The 21360-nt window shown below is 34.8% G+C and overlaps 1 protein-coding gene across 1 annotated transcript in view; it reads left to right on the forward strand.

Annotated features, from left to right (window-relative positions):
- Positions 1-21360, forward strand: part of LRP1B (LDL receptor related protein 1B) — a 1911502-nt gene that overhangs the window by 1781147 nt on the left and 108995 nt on the right. The window contains exons 78-80 of the mRNA XM_057505633.1: positions 10483-10706; positions 11769-11875; positions 21008-21124. Coding sequence (XP_057361616.1) covers positions 10483-10706; positions 11769-11875; positions 21008-21124 — 448 coding nt within the window. The remainder of the gene's footprint in view (positions 1-10482; positions 10707-11768; positions 11876-21007; positions 21125-21360) is intronic.

Raw genomic sequence — 21360 nt, forward strand, 5'->3', positions numbered from 1 at the left:
TAATAGTATTTACTAGACAATAAAAGCGGGTACAGTAGGCACATTTTTAGGAGTCCCTCATACCTCGCTAAATGTCATGATTATAAGGTCAGAAACTCTAAGCTGTCGGTTTTAGCACCATGTTCTAAGCTATTAAGCACTCCATAGGAATTCCAACCATGCGTTGTTGTTTAGCACAGCCATTTTCATTAATGAGCTTAGCTAGATCTCTGGGAGAATTTGTTGCAGCTTCTACATCAGCACTTGCTACTTCATCTGCAAGAAATGGTGAGCAGCTGGTCAGTGCAGCAGTCTGAACACACACATTTGAGGATTAAGTTCACTGTTTCATATGGGGGCAGTCCATGGCACCCCAAAATAATTGCAATAATAACACAAAGATCACTGATAACATATCACCATAGCAAATAAAATAATAATGAAAAAGTTTGACATATTGCAAGAATTACCAAATGCGACAGAGACTCAAAGTGAGCAGATGCTGTTGGAAAGATGGCACTGAGAGACTTGGTAGACAAAGGGTTGCCACAAATCTTCAATTTGTGAAAAATACAGTATCTGTAAAGTGTAAAAAACAAAATGTAGTAAAACTAAGTATGCCTATACAGTATTGAAGTAGAAAATTTCTGAAATACCTTCCAGTTAGCAAATATATATGATTTCCAGAAGACATGTGATGTAATTTATGCTTATCCTGTTATTATCTGGACAATTATATTTATTCTTCTGAAATGCATCTTGTGTGAATAATCGATTTTCTACCCTCATGAATTACTCTGCCACGTATTTGTTTTTTTAACAGTTACCAGACAGTCACTCATTAGCTTAATTATCATGCAACCTATTGCATCTTCTAAGTTTCAACACAAATGTTAAATGATACTAAACTGAGAGTTCCCTGCTGCTTGGAAAAAAAACCTCAAAATCATAAGCTGAATATGGACCATTGATTTCTGCCACTGAATCAATAGGTGAAATAAAGCAAAATGCTTTTAATACTTTATTATAACCCCTTATCAGTAAACCAAATGGAAAGTGTTAGTTATGTGATACCAGAATGTCTTGAAAACATTTTAACAGATACTGAAAATATTGGAATTTTTCCATCCCAGTAAAGATGAGGAAATATAGTATCAGAAATCAGAAAAGGAATATTACTCAGGCAACTAAATGTTAACTGAAATCCATTCCAAAGGAATGTACTTTTCAATATGATATTTTTTTTAGAAGTCATGAAGGGAGTACCCTTCTGTAATCTGTGAAAGTGATTGGAATACTAATTATGACTAGAAACTTACATTTCAAATACAGATTAAGTTATTTATAGATGGAAATGCTTATGATTTTCTAAACCCCTGGGCTGTAAAAAATAGATGGATCTTTTTTTCCTATAAGAAAATTAAATAATTTAACACTTAAAAGACTCACATGATTCAATATGTATGTAAAGAGTAATGAGATCTTTGAATTTGAAGTTTAGGAGTCAGAACAGAAGATGATATCATTATGCAATAATTGTATTTACTTTCTGGCAATTTATCATTTCTAGTCTGAAGTACAGCCAAGTACATGATGGCAAGCACTATAAAGTAGGTAAAAGTTTAGAAAAAATGCAAATGGACTTCAAAAATACAAATGAGATTTTTACCATTAGAGAGCTAAGTATTCTTGAGCAAAACAAATGGTTCATCTGATCTGCCTGATTTTGAGAAGTGAATATGACATACCATTTTTGGCATATTGTTTATTTGTTGAAAATAATGTTCAGAATGAATATGCTTATAATTTTAATTCATTAATAATCATATATTTTCCTCAATAAGTTGACTAGTATTTTTTCCTGAAAAGATTTAACAAATATCTGATAAAGTTTTCTTTGCTAGGTTTCAGTTTCTAATTGGAGTCTTAGTTATAAACCTCACACCACTATTTTTTATATCACATAAACACACACACACACATGAATATAAATACATAGGTGTGCATGTGTACCCACATGTGTGTGTGTGTGTGTGTGTGTATACTTAAGTTTTAGCCAAAACTTCACAAGTCTTATTTTAGGGTGTTGAGTACTGGTAAAAACTGATAGTTTCTCTTTTTCAATTTTTAGAATTCATTTTATTCATTATTATAAATTTGTGGTGACCATTATAATCCTAAACTGAAACTATATAGCAAGAATACTTTTTAAACCACTTGCATTTATTCAGACCAGCCAATAACCAAAATCACTTATTATGATTACTTTGGAAAGAAAATCTAAAACTATCAGCTCATTACATTGCCATTTTTTGGTTTCACTGTGGTTGACTGCATTAGACAGGCACTCAACAATATATAGTTATTTAGAGTTAAATGGGTCTGTAACAGTTGTAACCAATACTCAAAACTTTACTGAATGTAAATCTTATAAGACTATATAAAACACTGGATTCTATAATTAATTAAAAATTCTGATCAGATATGTAACAGTTTAAGGTGAACCAATCCATTTTTATTCATGTATACCTAAAGCTTTATGTCAAGGGTTTTGTTTATTAGTTTTGCTGTTGGGACTTGGGAAATAATAATGATAACAGTGTCTTGTTGTCATGAAGTTTATATTCCGGGGACAAAGACTAAGTCAACTAAACTCATAAATAAATGAATAGAAAAAATCAAATTTTGAAAGGTCTGCTAAGGAAATGAATAATTGACTAAGAAAGAAAAACTCACCATGTTTTAAGTCTGCTTTGGATAAGATAATAAGTAAATGCTCCTTTGAAAAGAGGAGATAGAAGCTCAAACCTAAGAGATGAGAAGAAAGTAATGTCATCTTATTTGTAACTAAAACAACTATTTTACTTTCTATATAGAGAATGGATTTGGTGGGGGAAGACCTAGAACAGAAGGAGGCCACCTGAGAGGCTTATGCTCCAAGTTAGAAACGGTGGAAGGTTGTACTGTTATACTCTCACTGAAATGGAAGGTAGTGAGTAGAAGTTTAATTAAAAATGTTTTGCAGATAAAGTGAATGTGGAAACCAAGGGTAGGAAGGACTGAAGACCGATACCTAGATTTGTGGATTGTACAACTTGGTGGATAACCGAGAGTGATAAAATGTGGGTTCAGTTTTAAGAGGACCAAGTGAGATGTCAAATAGTCAGTGATATATTCAAGGCTTGGTCTTAGATTTCTGGACTAGAGCTGAACATTGAAGGAATAGAAGAACAGAGTAGTTATCTAAAACCATGAAGCCAGATAGATTACCAGGGAGTGGGTACAGGGGAAATACAGAAGGACTGTAACCAAGTTCTGAAGCCAGATTAAAATAATGACTAGAAATAGCCAGTGCATTAGTAGAAAAAAAAATGTAGAATCACATAAACTAAGAGAGGAGAGTATTTTGAAAGAGAGACTTTATTTATGATATTCCTGAAAGAGAAAGTAAATGAGTACAAAGGTGTTCAATCAATTTGGTGACAGATGTTCATTAAGGACTTTGACAGATGCTTAGTCATAGAAGAAGCAGACATCAGAGGGCACTCATTAGTTCTACATCAGTACTTTTTAAGTGGGGACAATTTCTCATCCTAGAAGACATTTGGAGATATAAACAGATATTTTTTATTTTCACTACTGGGGAGTGTGCTGGCATCAAGTGAGCAGAGGTCAAGGAGGCTACCTAACACTCTACACTACATGGGTTAATCCCTTACCGCATGGAATTATCCTGACCAAAATGTCAACTGAGAAACATTTCTCTGCACAGTAACGATATCAGTCTCTCTGGTCAGGCTTTAAATGGATCTTTTTTGTTTGTTACTTTCTTTAGTGTGATAATAACCCTAAAATGCATAACGGTTCTAATATAAATCACCAAAATATTATTTTATTGTTCTCCTTTTTTCTCACCTTCTCAGTCTCTTTTGCTCAATCCTTTTCTCCTTTCCTCTTAGTGCTGGGATTCCCCCAGGCTCAGAACTTGTCTCTCTTCTTTCCATCTTTCTTTACTTCCTTGTGGAGTTCATACAGTTTCATGGTTTCACACATAACCACATGTGAACAATTACCTAATGATAGGATCCGTCCAGCTGTTTGTTTTTCTTTTCTTTTGGGTGTCGAAAAAAATTGCCAAAGTAACATGCCTAAAAATAAACTCATGAGCCACACAATCTGCTTCCCCACTTTCATTTCATGGAAACTCCATCTTTCAGATGCTCAAAGGAAAAATCTTGAAGTAATTTTGACCTCTTTCTTCTTATAACTCCACAATCAGCCAATACCACTGAATCTACCTTCAAGGTGTGTCCAGAAGTTGATTACCTTACATCTACCTGGCTGCAAGTGCCTGGATTTAAACCACCATCACCTTCCTTTGAAGTAGTGCAGTAGCTTCCTAGCCAGTCTCCTTGCTTCCCTCACTCACCACAGAGTAGCCAGAACACTCCTGCCCAATGTAAATCAGATCACATCATGCCCTGATGAAAAATATCCGGTGGTTCCCTGCTGCATAAGATACATGCTCATCATACCTCACAAGGGTTTACAAGATCTGGTCTGTTACTTCTCTGATTTCATCGCCTATTATTTTTCTTCTCAATCACTCATCTCCAGATAAATGTTGCTATTTCTAAGACCCATCAGTACCTAATGTAAGGCCTTTCCTGAAATGTTCTCTTGATCAAAACATCCCCCAGATATCCCACATCATTCAATGCCTGAATTCCTTCTACTCTTTGCTCAAATGTCATCTTCTGAACACATAATTTACAGATAATTGCGACCTATTTTCCCACTCCCATCCTGGATCCCTAATGACCTGTTCTTTTTATTTATTCCCATAATACTTATCTTAGGCTGCCATGTAATTTACTTATCTATTGTGTTATTATCTATTGTATACTTCACCTTGCAATAAGTAAATTCCAATGGGATATTTTTGCTGTTTGGTCACTACTGACTGTAATCCTACTATGCAGAAAAAAGCCCATAAACTAGGTATAAAGTTTAAAAAAATTCAGAGCAATAAGTTATTTGAAATTCTTTGCTGTACATGGCAACAGTATATTGACCGTGAAAGTTATTATCCTTTTCCAACTTATTCTTCTCTTTCTCAGTTTTCAATTAATCACAAGTTCAAATATTTTTATCTCCAGGTGTATCCCATTTTTATCCACTCTGTCTCACAAAAACTTAGATTGAACTTCTACATTCTTCCCTTTGGATTTCATTGAGTGAGTGTCATCTGATTTGCCTGCATCCATTTTTGGTCTCCAGTCCCAAACCATTCTCCACATCATAGCCAAAATAATCTTAAGACATTAATCTGTTCATCGTATAGATCTTTCTAATGGATTGTACTGAAAATCATTGGTTTATAAGCCTCTCCATGGTAGTGAGCTTCATTTTGCTCGGTATGCCTCCTGCCTCCTTACACACCTATAAACATACATATATATACCCCCAAACACACATTTTTTTCTTGTCATAAACAGACCACATTTCATTTCAAGAATGCAACTTCTCTTTACTTTAGAATCTTCATACATGCTATTTTCTCTGCCTCTCTTAATTATCCTGATGAACCAAAGCTGCTTTATTAGGAATGCATCACTTTCATTATTACTGCTATCATTGAAATTGATCTTGGTCTTGTTTAGGCATTAGAGATTACAGCCTGTATAAGGTATTTTCAGGTCTTCCAAAAGGTCTAATAGAATCAACTTGTTACTGTTTGAAGGGACAGCCTCAGAGAAAGATCGACTGTCACCTGAAGAATGTCAATTGCATGCCCAGGCAGTAGTCTACAAGACTAGTATTATTTCAGGTTCTGCTTAGACTTGGGAAGTTGGATTGCTAGTTTATCTAGGGAATAATATGACAGTAAAAAACCAATTTGAATGAAGCTGGCAGGAAAATTATGTAGGAAGCTCAGCATTATGTATATTTACATACACATTTATTATGGCTTTGGTGTGGAGAATGGTTTGGGACTGGAGACCACTGGATGCACATATATTCACAATCTGAATTAATTTGATGGATGAGATACATTGAACTATAAGAGCCATATTCATATATATATATATATACATATCTGCTAACATTGACTGAAAATTTCTGTTCGTCCACAAAGATGCTTACCTATTGATTCTAGAGACACAATAGGAACATTTGATTCTCTGACTCTTATTTTTCTATGTTTTACTACTATCGCACCACCTTTCTTATAGATACATGATTTATCCATTAAAGCCAACTTGTTTTGTCTCTTCTAGGCATGTGTCGCAAACCAGCTATACAGATAAGATAAATGAGAGAAACAGATTGGACATAATATTAGGGACCCAAGTGAGAGAGGCAACTTCAATACATGTATCACTAGATCAAGGGTCAGCAGGTGATTGACTCTGCTTTTTAGGAATGTTTTTGATATACTATCTTATATATCTGTATTTTTTAAGAAAAATCAAATATTTAAATTTTTTAAATGATCTTCTGAATTTAAAGATAGAATGTACTTGAAAATTTTTAACTTTTAGTTTAAATGCTAAAGATTTTCACAGATCATCTAATCCAAAGCCTTTATTTTATTCAACATGTAATTAGAGAGAAATTAAGATTATATCTTAAACCAAGTTTCTGGCTCCAACTTTAGCATGCTTTCAAGTCTTCCATGGTATCTTTTGTTTACATACTAGTGTAAATGAAGGATCTATTGTACACTGAAGTCAGGGATTTCATTGTACATAGAAGGGATTGTATTTTACATACAAACCCTGAAGTAGTTTTTGAGCTCTTATGCATCTAGCTGCAAGAAAACCTTTCCTTGGTTCTTTCATTATTTCTCATTGCTAGATGTGCTTCTTGTTAGAAATAATACATAGCTGGACATTTTATAATATTATTAATCCATAGAATTTAGTAATGTTTGGGATTTGTGTGGTCATTGTTTTACTTCTATTTCCTGGTTTATGAGAATTTAATCTGATTCATATTTCGTGGGCCAAAATGTAAATCACTTTTTCATTTAGATGACAGACATCACACAACCACCTACTCACCCCCACACACAGTTCTTTACATCTTTGTTTTAAGCATTATATTCGGGGATATTTATCTTTAGTAAAACAAACTAAATTTTCTTTCCTTAGATGTACATGAAGATGGAAAAAAATCACAAAGTATTTGACTACTTCAATCTATTACTGTGCAAACTATGTTTCTCAAAGTATATTGCTAACTATAGGAATTTTACTTTTTTAAAAAGACATGATTTCCATTGCACAAATGCTCAAACTTCCCTTTCATAGACTTTCCTCTTTCCCTGACTTCAAACAAATGTCTCCAGTGACATGTCTTTAGTTAGTCAAGTTGAAATTGTGACAGATACCTTACAATCCACAGCTACAAAGGATTAGCAGTTTAAAGTAGTAATCTCTAGTTTTGTCACAATCAAGTTGCCAATTTTTCTGTAAGATTTAAGTGTTTCATTCATTGGACTAATATATCTCTACACTGAAGAATGCCTCAGGTCTCAAAACTTTGGCTCTGTATTTAGAGAGCTTATTAGGAAAGAAATCATTTGTCTGGAGAAAGCAGTCAAAATGTGTCTTCTACTTTGTGCAACAGTATGTGTAATGCCTTTTGTTGTCAGGGTAACCACATGCTCTGCAGTCTCTTAAACATGACACATTTCATTAGTGCCTCTAATTCATAGGTCTATCTGTCTAGTGAGCTAGCCAAAGGGGCAAATGAGAGTTTTATATTTTCCTCTTCTTTCCAATCTGATGTGATTGTTTTGTTTTGATTTCAACCTCTTTGAGGGCAAATGGCTTAGCTTTCCTGTTTCTGTTTTCCTGTGTCAGACTCCAGCCCACTACCAGAAACTCAGATTACTTTTCCTGTGTTTTCCTGCTTGTTGTGTTTACCTGATGGATTAGGAACCTCTCCATAAATTCTTTATTCATTATATCCAGATCCAAAAGGAATTTCTGCCTTCCACCCTCCAAGCTAACATCAATTCAGTATTAGATATCCTGAAGAGCTAACGCTATGCACAACAAAGAGATTATTTCATTCCCATGGAAATCACTATAAAGGGTGATTTCCTAATTTGGCCATAAGTTCCTTGACAATAGGACCATCCTGTTGCTGGTTTATTATTCTTCTATTCAATTCTGCTCTTCAGTGTAGAGAACCATTGAGCATGCAGTATGTTCGGGGCACTGAGGATGAACACCTGGTAGCATCTTCCCCTTGCTGCTATATTCTCATAATATCATCTTGTTACTGATGATTCCTGACTTTAGATTGAATTTATTGGGTATGATCATCCTTTACCTCATATTCTATCTACTTTAGTTGATACTAAAATGACATTAGGAATTCCTTGATCAATAAACCAGACAATAAATGTACAGATTTAAATGATGATAATTCATCCGTATCTCTTATGCTTGCCATTGAAAAATAACATTTTTTTCCCTTTTCCCTAAACCATATTCCTAACTCTAATAATGTGACCTAAATTTAATTTACCCTTCTGGAATTAACTAGTAGTAGAATATTCACCAGTCTGCTTACCTGAAAAGGCATCACTAGATCAGACTTTTGAATGTCCCATGAGCATTAGGAATCTGCATTCTGAATTGTCAGCAGTCTAGGTTTAGAACTATAGAATGGAAAGATAATCACCCTGTTTATGAACATGAGTGAAATCAAATGAAAATCCTAAATTCAAAAAAGTGGAACTTTGTATGAAATATGTCCTATTTAGCAAGGATCCTATTAGGATAGAAAAATCATGTATAAGCACTTACATTTAATAAGGGGAAAAGAAGCATTTTTCTATGTTCATGCTGGACAACCAGTATCATACTTTTTGCCTGCAAGAGGTTTACTCCACTGATACTAGAAAATGATAAAAATGCTCCAACAGGCTTTAAACAGTTGACAATGGATATTTTTTCCCATTGTCTTACATTTATAAATTTATAACTCACACTGACATGCCCATGACACTTGTTGATATACTTCCTTTTAAATGCTGCCAAACTAGAAACAAAAATACAGTTCGTTTAATTGATACTGAAACATTTGAAAATAATCATGTAGTTTGGCTAGGACAAATATTTATATTCTACCCATCTATGGATGTAATTTATGTGGCATTTCCAAAGCATGTTATATTATACAATGCTTTTAATTTCAATTCATATGAGATATCACTGGATGGATGGAGAGTATTTATTGTTAGAGTTGAGAAATAAGGTACTAAAAATTTGCACAATTCAGTTTTTAAACCAATAGGTGAAAAGACTAATAATAAAGGTCATTAGAATGTCTATGGGTTCTGTGTGTAGTTCAAGCCGTATTGTCCTTACTTGAGGTCCTGGTAATCACACAGCAGACAATGCCTTGCATTTCTTGTTTCCTGCCATTGCATGTTTTTTTTGAGAAGTTCATTTTCTGCTTTTTTAATCCAAGCCTTTTGCTTAATAACATTTGTTCACTAATAAATCACACAAGAAACTATCTTGTGTTAGAAACCCATATTTCCACTGGTTGTCAAGTCCTAACAAGGCTCTTGTACATGGACTACACATCTAGTTATAATCACCTTCAAATAATTGTGTCTGTTGTTGATATAATACCCCTGGGAATGCCTTCTCACTTTTGGTTATGCACAATAAACCTGACCATGTCAAATTAATTAGTATGCTAGTTCCCACTCAAAGTGATCAAGTTAATTGAAAGCATAGAGCGTATGTTATTTTCCTTGCTGTCTATTTGCAATGAACTGTTACCTTTGTCTCATAGTAATTCAGTAACATTAAGTAGAAAATCCAAACTAGCAGATTTAATATAAATGGAAGACATTGTAGCTTCCTTCAGAAGATATTTAAATAAGTATCTCTCTAAATGTGTCTATTTGTACTAATATTCCTTATCAATTTTGAAATCAAATTATATATGATGAAGATGAAGAGCATCTGGGACTTCATCAAATTGCTGAAAAGAGTATAGATTCATATAGACTCTGAAAAGAACTCAGCATGCACAAAAAACATGGAAGAATGTCACAGACCTGATGTTGAGTAAAAGAAGTCAGGAGTAGAAAAGAATGATTCTACTTATATGGATATGTTTAAGCCAACCTATGGTGTTAGACTTCAAAATTATGGTTATTCTCAGAATATTGCTGACTGGGAGAGGACATAGGTGAACATTCTACAATTCTGGAAATATTCTATCAGGGTGGTGCTTAAACAGGACCAGTAATAGATAAAACTGAAATAAGTTGTACACTTAAGATTTGTAAAATTATACACCTATAAAAAAAAATAATAAAATAAAGTATGTTGGATATTTTAAAAATCTATATAAAAATTAATACTTGACCAAGTTAATATGATTCCCACACAATTGTATAGATGCAGAAAACTCTACCAATTTGCTTTTGAAAACACTGTGGTTTGTTGTTTTGTTTTCTTTTAGTGTCCTGAATTTAAAAGACCCAGGGACATTGCAGTTGATTGGGTTGCTGGAAATATTTACTGGACTGATCACTCTAGGATGCACTGGTTCAGTTACTACACCACTCACTGGACCAGTCTGAGGTATTCTGTCAATGTAGGGCAACTGAATGGCCCCAACTGCACCAGACTCTTAACAAATATGGCTGGAGAGCCTTACGCTATTGCTGTAAATCCTAAAAGAGGGTAGGTTACTTACTTACTTATTTGTATTTCCTGATATGAGTATCCATTTTTAGAGCCACCTGTGCTCTCTAGTTTTGTTCCTATAATGAAAGTTCAACGTAAAATGGATTCACAAGATTTCTGAAAATCTATTTCTCTTGTACAGAAGCATGTCCTTTTCATACCAAATGTTGGTGCATGATACAGATTTTTTTTTCCTCAAAGTTTGCTACATTTTATGTTCTCTGTGTGTATGTGTGTGTGTGTCTCATGTGTGCACTGAAAAATAATGAAATGTGATGAACACATAAGCACTATTGCTAATCTAAAATTGAATTTTCAAGACATTAAGCATAATATTAAACATTAAGCATAGAATATTGATGTTTGGGATTATTTCTGATAATAAAATATGAAGACATATGTATAAACAAATTTAAACAATTTAACACAAATATTTCCTTTTTTTACTTGAATTTTTCCTTTCTTTGCTCTTCTACTTCTTCATTCATAGCCAATGACCAAAAAGCAAGTAGGGAAATGTTAAATAAAATTCCCAATCACCCATAAAATAGATCATTATATCCTGAATAAAAGAGGCAACTGTTATTTGCATATTAGAATTAATCAGTATGGTGTCTTCTAAATAAGAGAATGACTTCTGTCTGAGAAAACAGTTACTTTCTTTATCAAAAAAAAAAGAAAGCATGTTGATATAGCATCCATAATAAAATGAATTATGTCACAAGAGGATAGTTTCAAGCGATAGAAATACTTTCTTCGTAAAATTTTAGTGAAATTTTCTAATTGAACCTTGGGCATCAAATAACAAGCCCTAGTGTGTTCTATTAAACAGTGACTCTCAAACTTTAGTACATAGGTAAGACTGTGTAAAAATATTGATTCCTAGGGTCTTCTTTTTGAGATTCTCATTCTGTAAGTTTAGAGTTGGGTCCAGGCATCTGCTTTTTCAGGAACACTGGATGATTCTGATACATGCGGTCTGAACGGAAGCTGAGTTTTGGAGCTGAACTGGGTTCTAACAGCTCCAACGCCAGTAACCTACTTGACCTGTCTTCTCAGGATGATGTACTGGACTGTTATCGGAGACCACTCGCACATAGAGGAAGCAGCCATGGATGGCACTCTGAGAAGGATTTTAGTTCAAAAGAACTTACAGAGACCCACAGGTATGATGTGTTTCTGACAGTTTCAAATGAATAGCCAGTATGCTAAGCATATTAATATTACAGTTCCTTCTAGTTTTGGTGGCAATATAACTATTTTTACAAGCCGATAAAATAATTTATAGTGGGACTTTATGAAAGTCATTAAGGTTTCATGTTGTATTTTCCCAACTTGAAAGCCAGATCCTTATCATACTGCCAGTGATATTATGGGGATATTATTTGAAAATTGCCCAAGTTGTAAAGGTCATTAGTAGAATTTCACCTGCATGGAATTTTGAGAGTTTTTATAGCAATGTGCTGTGGCATTTTTATAGATGTATGTTAATGATTAATTGTTATAATGAGATAGAGAATGATCTTCCTATAGGATAAGAGACTAAATGGACAAAGAGGTGGGCACATATAAATAATTTTTGTGAAAGACAGGTTTGATGATTCCTTGCTTTTCATTCATAGCTCTTCTCAGTCTGGCTTTAACCTCCCTCCCAGCCGTGTCATCGAAGCTGCCACTCCTAACTCTCTGTACTCCAGGACTGCTCAGGAGCTCCAGCCTTTTTTCTGCCTCCTTTTCTCTCTCTCCCATTCCATTTTCCTCCCAGCCTCCCTGACTGGAATGCCCTTCTGCCTTTTCTGTACCTCACCTGAATCACACCTGTTATAAGGTCAAGTTTTAGCACTTCCTCAACAAAACTTTCAGACCACTGCAGCCTCAGGGATTTCATGCCACACACCCCTTCCCACTACATGGCGTCAAATGGACAGACCATGTTTTCTATAGAACATATTATTTAACAAGTATGCTTTGTAGTGTCTTCTGTAGTTGAAAATGTACTTATGCTTTTCGCTTACATTCTTACTACCTTTTATGTGCCTTACGCCTTCTCCTCAAGCTGGGCTGTTCTTACTCTTTATGGGAAGGAGCAGTCTTTGGGATGTAGTTGATTTACATAAGCATGTCTCCGTTCAATGACTTAACAAATACAAATGGAACACCCACCTCGTGCTAGAAATTGTCCCAGATGCTGAAGAAGCAAGTTCCTACCCCTGGAAAGAGATTTCCAACTCTCATGAAACCTACCTTCCTGTGGAGGATAGAATGCATATTATACATCCTGTCAGATATGCTATAGAGAAAAACAGCATACTAAGGGATAGGCATTTATTGGGGGAGGTACTGTTTTAGTTATGATTATCAGAGAAGTCATCTCTAGAAAGGTGGTGTTTGAGGAAAGAACTGAGTAGAGAGAGAGAGCAAGCTATGTGACTATGTGAGGAAAGAGCTTTCCAAGCAGACAGAACAGCACGTTATGAGTCAGGAATGAGTTTAGCATGTGTCCAAAACAGCAAGAGCATTAGTATGCTTAGAACTCTCTGAGCAGCTTGGGAGAGTGGCAGACATGAGGGTGCCCAGGTGGCCAGGTGCAGATCATCTAGGACCTAGAACACACTGCTGAAGTCTAGATTCTATTCTACGTTAAGAGGAGCCATCAGAGGGCACTGAGGAGAGAGTGGCGTAATCTACTCAAACATTTTATTTTTATATTCATTTTTATAAGATCTTTGTGCTTCTTTCTCTTAATTAATTTTATACTTATACAAAAGGTACAAAATTAACTTTAAAAACTTCTGTGATGTTACCATTTCCCATAATCATTGTATAGGTAACATGATTTTCATTTTAGAGAATGACTCTGGCATCAGTTTATAGAATTGCCTGTCGAAGTGTTGTTAGGCGGGAGCCTGAGACAGGGATTCTTGTAAAGGTTTTAGGAAGGGAGTGTTACTCTGGAGAAATGTGTAAAAAGTAGAGAGAGAGAGAGAGAAAGAACCCAGGAAGACAATTTCAGGTACAGTGTAGTTTTGGCTGGAGCCACAGGAAATGTGCTTTGGAGCACAAATCCCTGATCAGCCTTTTATATGCTCCATCAGTTTCTGGTTTACTTTGGCCTCTAACTCCCCAACCAAGGCTGCTGAGTCAATTGAGTACAATTCCCTGGTGAAGGAGGACAAGTGTGAGCCCTTAGCTGCTGAAGCAGCAGCTGGATGGGTGCCCCGAGCTAGCAAAGGAAATTCAGGCTGGCCAGCATGGCGTCTCCTATGTGGACCAAGGGAAAGGTGCATATATTGAGTATTTTCCATGTGGAAATGTGACATAGTCCCTTTCTTATGCAGCTCCTATGCAAGGAGGGAAAACACAGAGGACTCAATGCACAAAAGTAACTGTGATTCTGGCAACACGTGAGAATTGTTATATATATTTTAATGTCATGGGAGTTCAGGGTAAAAAGATTATCTCCAGTAGACGAAAACTATGGGAAGGGTGTCACTTGAATAAATGCTTGGAGGCCTGGCAGACATTTGAAGGGTAGGCAGATATTCCATCATGATGTGGATTTTATAAAGGTGTTCTTTGAAGTCAGATACAACTCGTTTCGAATTCCAAGGCATCCCTCACTAGCTGTGAGATCTCAGAAAGGAACTACCTTCAAAGTTTGATTTTGTCATTATCAAACCAAGGAATAATAATAACCAACTTAAAATACTGTTTTAAATGGCATAGCTTTCTGAGCCATGGGCTGCAATGTTCCATAATATTAGAAGCCATGGGCTGCAATGTTTCATAATATTGAATCACAAGGGGACAGAGTAGGTAATGTAACTTACGCTGAAAATAGGGATGTTCAACGCCAAGGTATTTAGCATGATTTTTTAGTCAGTAATAAACCTCTGTAAAATTTTGATCCGAGGAGCAGTGTAAATAAGGTAGGCCTTCAGACCTATTGCTTTGGTAACATTTTGCCAATAGAATGAGTAGATACTGAGCTGAAAATAGAATAGATACCAGCTAACAGTCCTTGAATGGTCCTGATAAGAGCGTAGAATAGCATTACTAGAATAGTAATAGATAAAATGGGAGGATGTATGTGGGTGGCAGAGCAGAGTTAGCATAGTAGGTAGAATTTATCCGATACAGATGACAATAGAAGACACAGGAAATGTCTCCACAAGGGATACAAAGCCAATAAATCATAATCATTCATACAAGCATCTTGTTATTTCCTTAATTCTTTATCCCTCCTTTCATTCAAAAATACTGGTTGCTTGCTATATGCCAGGCACTTTTGGCCACTGGAGAGATGGATCCCTATCCTCATCCTCACACATCTTATGGTTTAATGTTAGGGACTGTAAAAACAAAGCCAGAAATGCATGTATGCACACACACACACACACATGCACATGTGTGTAAATGGTTCTGATGGAGAAGAGTGGAGTGCTGCAGAGACATCACTTTAGTTACAGTGAGACAGAAAGGCTTTTTGAGGAGTTGATTGTTAAGATTAGTTGCTAGACTTAGCGAAGGGGTAGAAATGAGAAATGATGTCAGAAGGCCCTGGGGTAGGATTAATGAAAAGCCCAAGAGCACAGGAAACCAACAGGAAAGTAGCATGAGGTAAGACTGAGGGGGTGGACAGGGGCCAGCTCATGCGGGGTCCTAGAGACCATGGCAAGTACTACATGACTCATGTTAAGCTGGTAACAGGATTTGGCCAGACACCCACATGCACATGTCAAGAAACTAGCTGGTAGGTGTGAGGCTCTCCACCTCATGTGTAACAGCATATATGAGTTTTCTTCTCGGCAACTCTGCTTTAAGAACTTTTGCCCCATTTATGGAAGCAGACTCTTAAAAGCCATCTATTCACTCACTAAGCTAATATTTATTGTGTTCCTACTATGTGTCAGCATGATTCTAGGCATTTGGAATATAATGACGAACACACAGTTAATGACCCCTCTCCTCCCAGTGCTTACACTCTAGTGGAGGGCAGAGAGTAAGACAGGGGCAGTACAATATTTTACAAAGTAAATTATAAAGTAAGTAATATGGGGTTTAGTACTATGGAGATAAGAGTGAAAGTAGAGGAGGAACATGGGTCAGAAATGAGGGGAGTTAGCAATATAGCATTAGGTTCTTAGAACTTTTGAGAAGGTGGTACTTGAGCACAGATGATGTGATGCTGACACTCAGTCAGAGGCAAATGTTGTAGGTGTGAATATGACCCATTAGGTAAGTAGGTCAGATGGAGATTTCTCACAGATACTTCTGGAACTCAGAGCAGAGCTAGAAATTTAGTTTGGGGAGTTAACACAAAAAGCTGATATTTAAAGTGGCTGGAATTGTTAAGATGGACATGGGAGGGGAAAACAAAGGAACTTCTTAGGGTAGTGGCTTCTAAGGTGTATATCTTAGGGGGTGATGACTATATTTTGAAGAGTCAAAGTCAAAAGCGAAGGCTTCAAAGGCGTCTGAGCAGTGGGATCAAAGCAATGGTATTTTGTGGCACAACAGCTGAAGGAAGATTACAAAAGAGAATGTATACCTGCTGGGCAAACCATAGTGCCTCACACAGGAGAAATATAGGGAATGGGAGGAAGAGCATAAGTCTTTCATTTTTATGGATTTGAGTTAAAACTGAGCCACCTGCACAAACTTTTGAGCATCAATTTTCCTATCTGTAAATGTATATGATAATATTTACCTTACAGAAATTTATAACAATTTAAATCAGATTTAAAACTAATGTAAATTGGTTAGTAAAATTCCTAGTACCTCGAAGAAGCTAACAATTATAAAAATAAAGTGCCATGTGTTATGCTAAAGCCTTGCATATGTATCCCATTTAATGTCCGTTTTAACTCCTTAACACTGATAATCATTTTTAATCCACATTTTAAAATGTCACTTAGTATATCTTAAAAATATGTTTCATGCTCTTATTGTATATCAATTAGAATTCTGTAAGATTAAAAAATATCCACAAGCTGCATATTAAAATATATTACTTTACCTGATGCCTACCTGCTTATTAAGTGAGTTAATATTAGAATGCTGGTGTTGTCTTCTTATGCTGGGCTTTATTCCATCAAGCAGAAACATCTCTGAATATTGTCTTTATGGTGATGAATACCCTCTGAGGATTACCATGCCAAATGCTGATATACAAATGAGTCCAAAACAAATCTCATGAGATTTTTAGGAAATGATACATAATTTGATTTCATAAATAGCTTATTATTAGAAAGCAATAGTGAAAAGTTGACAGTCATTTGTTACTGTTCTACATTGACATGAATATGTACACATTATATGTGAGGAGATGTGCACTTATGCAAATATATCCCATGAGATATCCTTACATGGAAGCATGTCCATTGCTTGTGTTTTCACAGAAACTTGTTAGACTTTGTACCTATTTTCTCTCCTTCTTTTCTTGGTATGTGTTTATAAATATTCACCCTGACTCCAAGTTTATCATATTGAAATCCATAACTGTAATACTACCTTTGTTTCCCTCCAAGTGTTATATCTTATTGTTTATATTTTGGGTTTGTGAGAAATGCTGTCTGTTCTTTATGCATTCAAGAATGAATATGTGCACTGAGATGCAGTAAATTTGGTTATACTCTGTACATCAATAGGGTGCAGATGACATCAGCATGGATTAACAGCAATAGGAATAGATGAATTGGTCTCTGTCCTTTCTGTAACTCCTGTGATTTCCAGGGTGAGGATTGTGCTATCCAGTTGAAAAGTGAGCTCAAGCACCTAGCAAGCCTTATGTTTGCTCACCACCAGCAATGTCATTGTGTACTTTCCAAAATCATGATGACAATACCTCAATCCTCTGGGCTTTAACAGTATTCATTATCTCTTTACTTGGTACCCCATCATCTACTGCTTTAATGATATCATAAATCATTAACTCTATAATGCATATTCTATGTGCCCAACAAGTCCATAAACACCTTATACCAAAACAATTACTGATATTCTTGTTATATCAGCCATAGAATATTCTAGTGACTGTAATTAGTGTGAACCTAAGAATAATTAAATGTTGAATGCCTACAGTTTTTAACACTTTAACCCATGTTATGATTTTTAAGGGCTCCTTTAACAAATGACACACTTTTTTCTTATTAGGCACTATATTAAACATAATCTATCTTCTTCTTCAATCAGTTCTGTGGTGTTTGAGTACCATACTCCATGAGAGGAGGATCATGATTTGTTTCATTCTTTGCTACATACCTAGTGCCTGACCGCATATGGTACAAGAGAGGTGGCTTATGAATATGTTTTGTGTCAATGAATGCTGTATCAGATAAGGACACTTTCCAAATTTCCCTCCATTAGGAGAGTATGTAGGATCACATGAGTTTGAATTAAATACCATACTCTTTGGTATCTAGAAGCTTATTTAGGTTGCCTTTAATGTCCCACACAAACATGGCAATTTCTGAGAGAATAAAAAGTGTATACTGTCCCTGGACCAGTCATAATTATATATCATTCAGCAAATTTTTTGTCCTTGGTTGATAAAACGTCTGTAATTAAATAAAATGAATAATAACTTGAGGTCTGTTTTGCAATTTCTAGATATGAGTGTTTATTTTAAATATATGTGTGTGCATGTGTATTTATATGAAAAAATAACTTTAATGCAGTTTGAAATCTTTTTAGGTTACTCTAAATAGGCAACCTATCTCAAAAGTAGTTTGAACAAGTTTTGAAAATTAATTTGACACAATTGTAATATTTTCAGCTCTGGGATACTTCTTATCACCTCTTAAATCAAGAATATGGTTGTGCATATTTATTAGTTCTTGCCACCTTATAAGTCTTGGCTTTCCTTTAACACAGAATATATATAATCTATTTCTTTATTTCTGAAAACACAGTGAATTTAATTTATTTCTCTCCCCAAGTCTTCTCTCTTAAATATCACATTGGTGCTATGGTCATGTCTTGTTAAGATTTTTCTTTTTCTTTCTCTGTTTTAGGCCATAGTAGAAATAGGAGAACTACTGGGAGGATCTCAAAAAATTTTAGAATGAAACAAAAGTGAGATTCAGGAATCCCTAAAATGTACTAGTCGTCTAGTATCATGGGAGATATAAAGAAAATGACTACATGATTAGGACATTGTCATGAATTTCTAAAACTTATTGAGACTGTCTCTTAATCTTTTATAAGCCTTCCAAATTGTGATCCCATTATACTTGATTAGAACAAGTCTGACATGTTATTTTAAATTTTCTGTACTTATACTGACTTGGTTCCAAATATTCATCATTCCCAGTTCAGGTAACAATGACTTTCTTGGGAACTGATTTTTTTTCCCACTCTTGTATTGGGTCTTTATGAAAGACAAAAAAGAGATGTGATATTTTAAAGGTAGAAATGAACTTGTTCTTTCATATAAACTTCACATCTCTATAACAAGTAAAGTTCGTTGATTCCTTTATTAACTTTTTAATTTAAAAACTATCTCTTTTATTAAAGGGCTTAAGGAAAAATCAAAATCATTGATTTGTGGATTTTTGGGGAATATAAATCCCACTCATCTGAAAGCTTTGTTACATAATTTTTATCTAGATGTAATTCCATCCAATAACACAATATGTGACCAGAGCTGATAAGGATGGTGTATCTTAAACAACCCTAGACTAATAATGCAATAAATGACACTTTTGAGATCTTCTTTACTGTTCCTAAATCTGAGGAAACAGAATCAGTAATTCAACTGGATTGCATACCCATTGTTTTATTCTTTCTATGATTAACAAATTTAATATCTAACTGTAAAGACCAATTTTGCTGGGGACAGTTTTTATTTTATGTACCTCTTTGTTATATTACACTGGTGGGAGAGAAAGAAAAGTGTTTTCAACCCTTCTCAGACAACTGGGTTGAAATATAATGGTGGCAGCAAGAAACTGAATAATTTTATGGTTTGTGTCAGCCATAATTATACATGAAGAGGCAAAAACATAACTCCCCACGTAACTACAAATAGGAAATTAATCATCAAGCAGAAACTAGTAAAACATGAACCACTTGTTTTAATTGTTAAGTAATTTCTCAGAGGCTGATTGGGCATAGTACATTTTTATATTATCCTTGAGAAGCAATATTTATAGTTAGTTTGATTACACTTGGGCTAGAGCTACATACTTAACTGAAAAAATATTACCAAATGAGTTTCACCATGATTGTTTTCATTCTGATTGTTAAATCTGGGTCCTTCTGCATAGGAATACAGATAGCACAAAACTTAAAGAGACCCGTTAATTCAGTTGCCTTGCTATCAAGGTGTACGTCAGTTGTTTACTGAATGTTCTGGTTAGGTTTCAATTGATAAAGTTATTTTAATTGCATTGTACTGTCAAGGTATGAAATATGTCATATCTAAAGACTAGCTATCTCACAAAATTAAATATCTATAGCAGTGATTTGCTGTAAAATTCATGTGTCTTAGATCTTACTCTTCTTTATGGAAAAAAGTTTACTTAAGATATTCTATGTGTGGATGATATTTTTGTAAGAAGATACCGGCTGGATTCTAATCACATTAGGACATCAACAAATAAATAATTGAATAAATAGAAAAACATTATTTTTTCTACCACATATTATTTCAGTTCATTGTGATTCACTAACGGATACTTGCTGATAAAAATGATAAATGAAAACAGTCTCAGAGTGAATTGATGATTAGAATAAAAAATTAAAGTGAAAAATTGAAGCACAACTGGAACCTTAATTAAGGAATTCACTGTTTATTTTACCTTATTATAAACAGCAATCTGTAGTCATTTTAAACTGCATCATGCACACAGGTGTCTTACAAAGCTGTAGTACAATTCCAAATGTGTGAAAATACTTTACGATTACGTCCATGAACCTTTTTAAATTCTTAGATATACACCTTAAAAAGAGGTTCAAAATATAACTGATTATAGTGAACTATTTTAAATAAAGTTGGATAAATGATAGAAATGATTAATTAATTCTATGTGTACCATAAAGATAAAAACTAAAATATTATGGAAACCCTTTTTGGGTAGTAATATTTTTGTTACAGCTTATTAAATACATTCTGTGTTATCTAAACACATCTATTTCAGATAAGGATGGAGTTCTTTCCTTTTTTTCTAATTTCTTGGTAATTTCAGTGATGCTTGAAGGACAAAAAACAATAAAAATTTTACATTAAGCATCAAAAACATAATTTTAAATAATCTCGAATTCATTTATTTTATCTGTCTCTGTTGATTTTGCAGGGCTGGCTGTGGATCATTTCAGTGAACGGATATACTGGGCTGACCTTGAACTCTCCGTTATCGGCAGTGTTCTGTACGATGGCTCTGACTCAGTAGTCTCTGTCAGCAGCAAACATGGTGTGTGAAGGGCTTTTGTTTTCCCCTTTAATTATTATCAAGACATGGTAATAATAGTATGTAAATATAAGTAAGAAAGATTTACATTCTGTATTTCCTCAGTTTTTTTTTCTTTCAACTTGCAGTTCTTACTATGGAGTTTTCATTCCTGTTAGAATAACAAAGATGCCAGGCAAGAAGGATCTTTTTACTCTAGGACAGATATGGTCCACGGCTGCCCAGATTCAGGAAAAAAT

Source organism: Manis pentadactyla, chromosome 8, assembly GCF_030020395.1.
Source record: "Manis pentadactyla isolate mManPen7 chromosome 8, mManPen7.hap1, whole genome shotgun sequence".
In the NCBI taxonomy this organism is placed as follows: Eukaryota; Metazoa; Chordata; class Mammalia; order Pholidota; family Manidae; genus Manis; species Manis pentadactyla.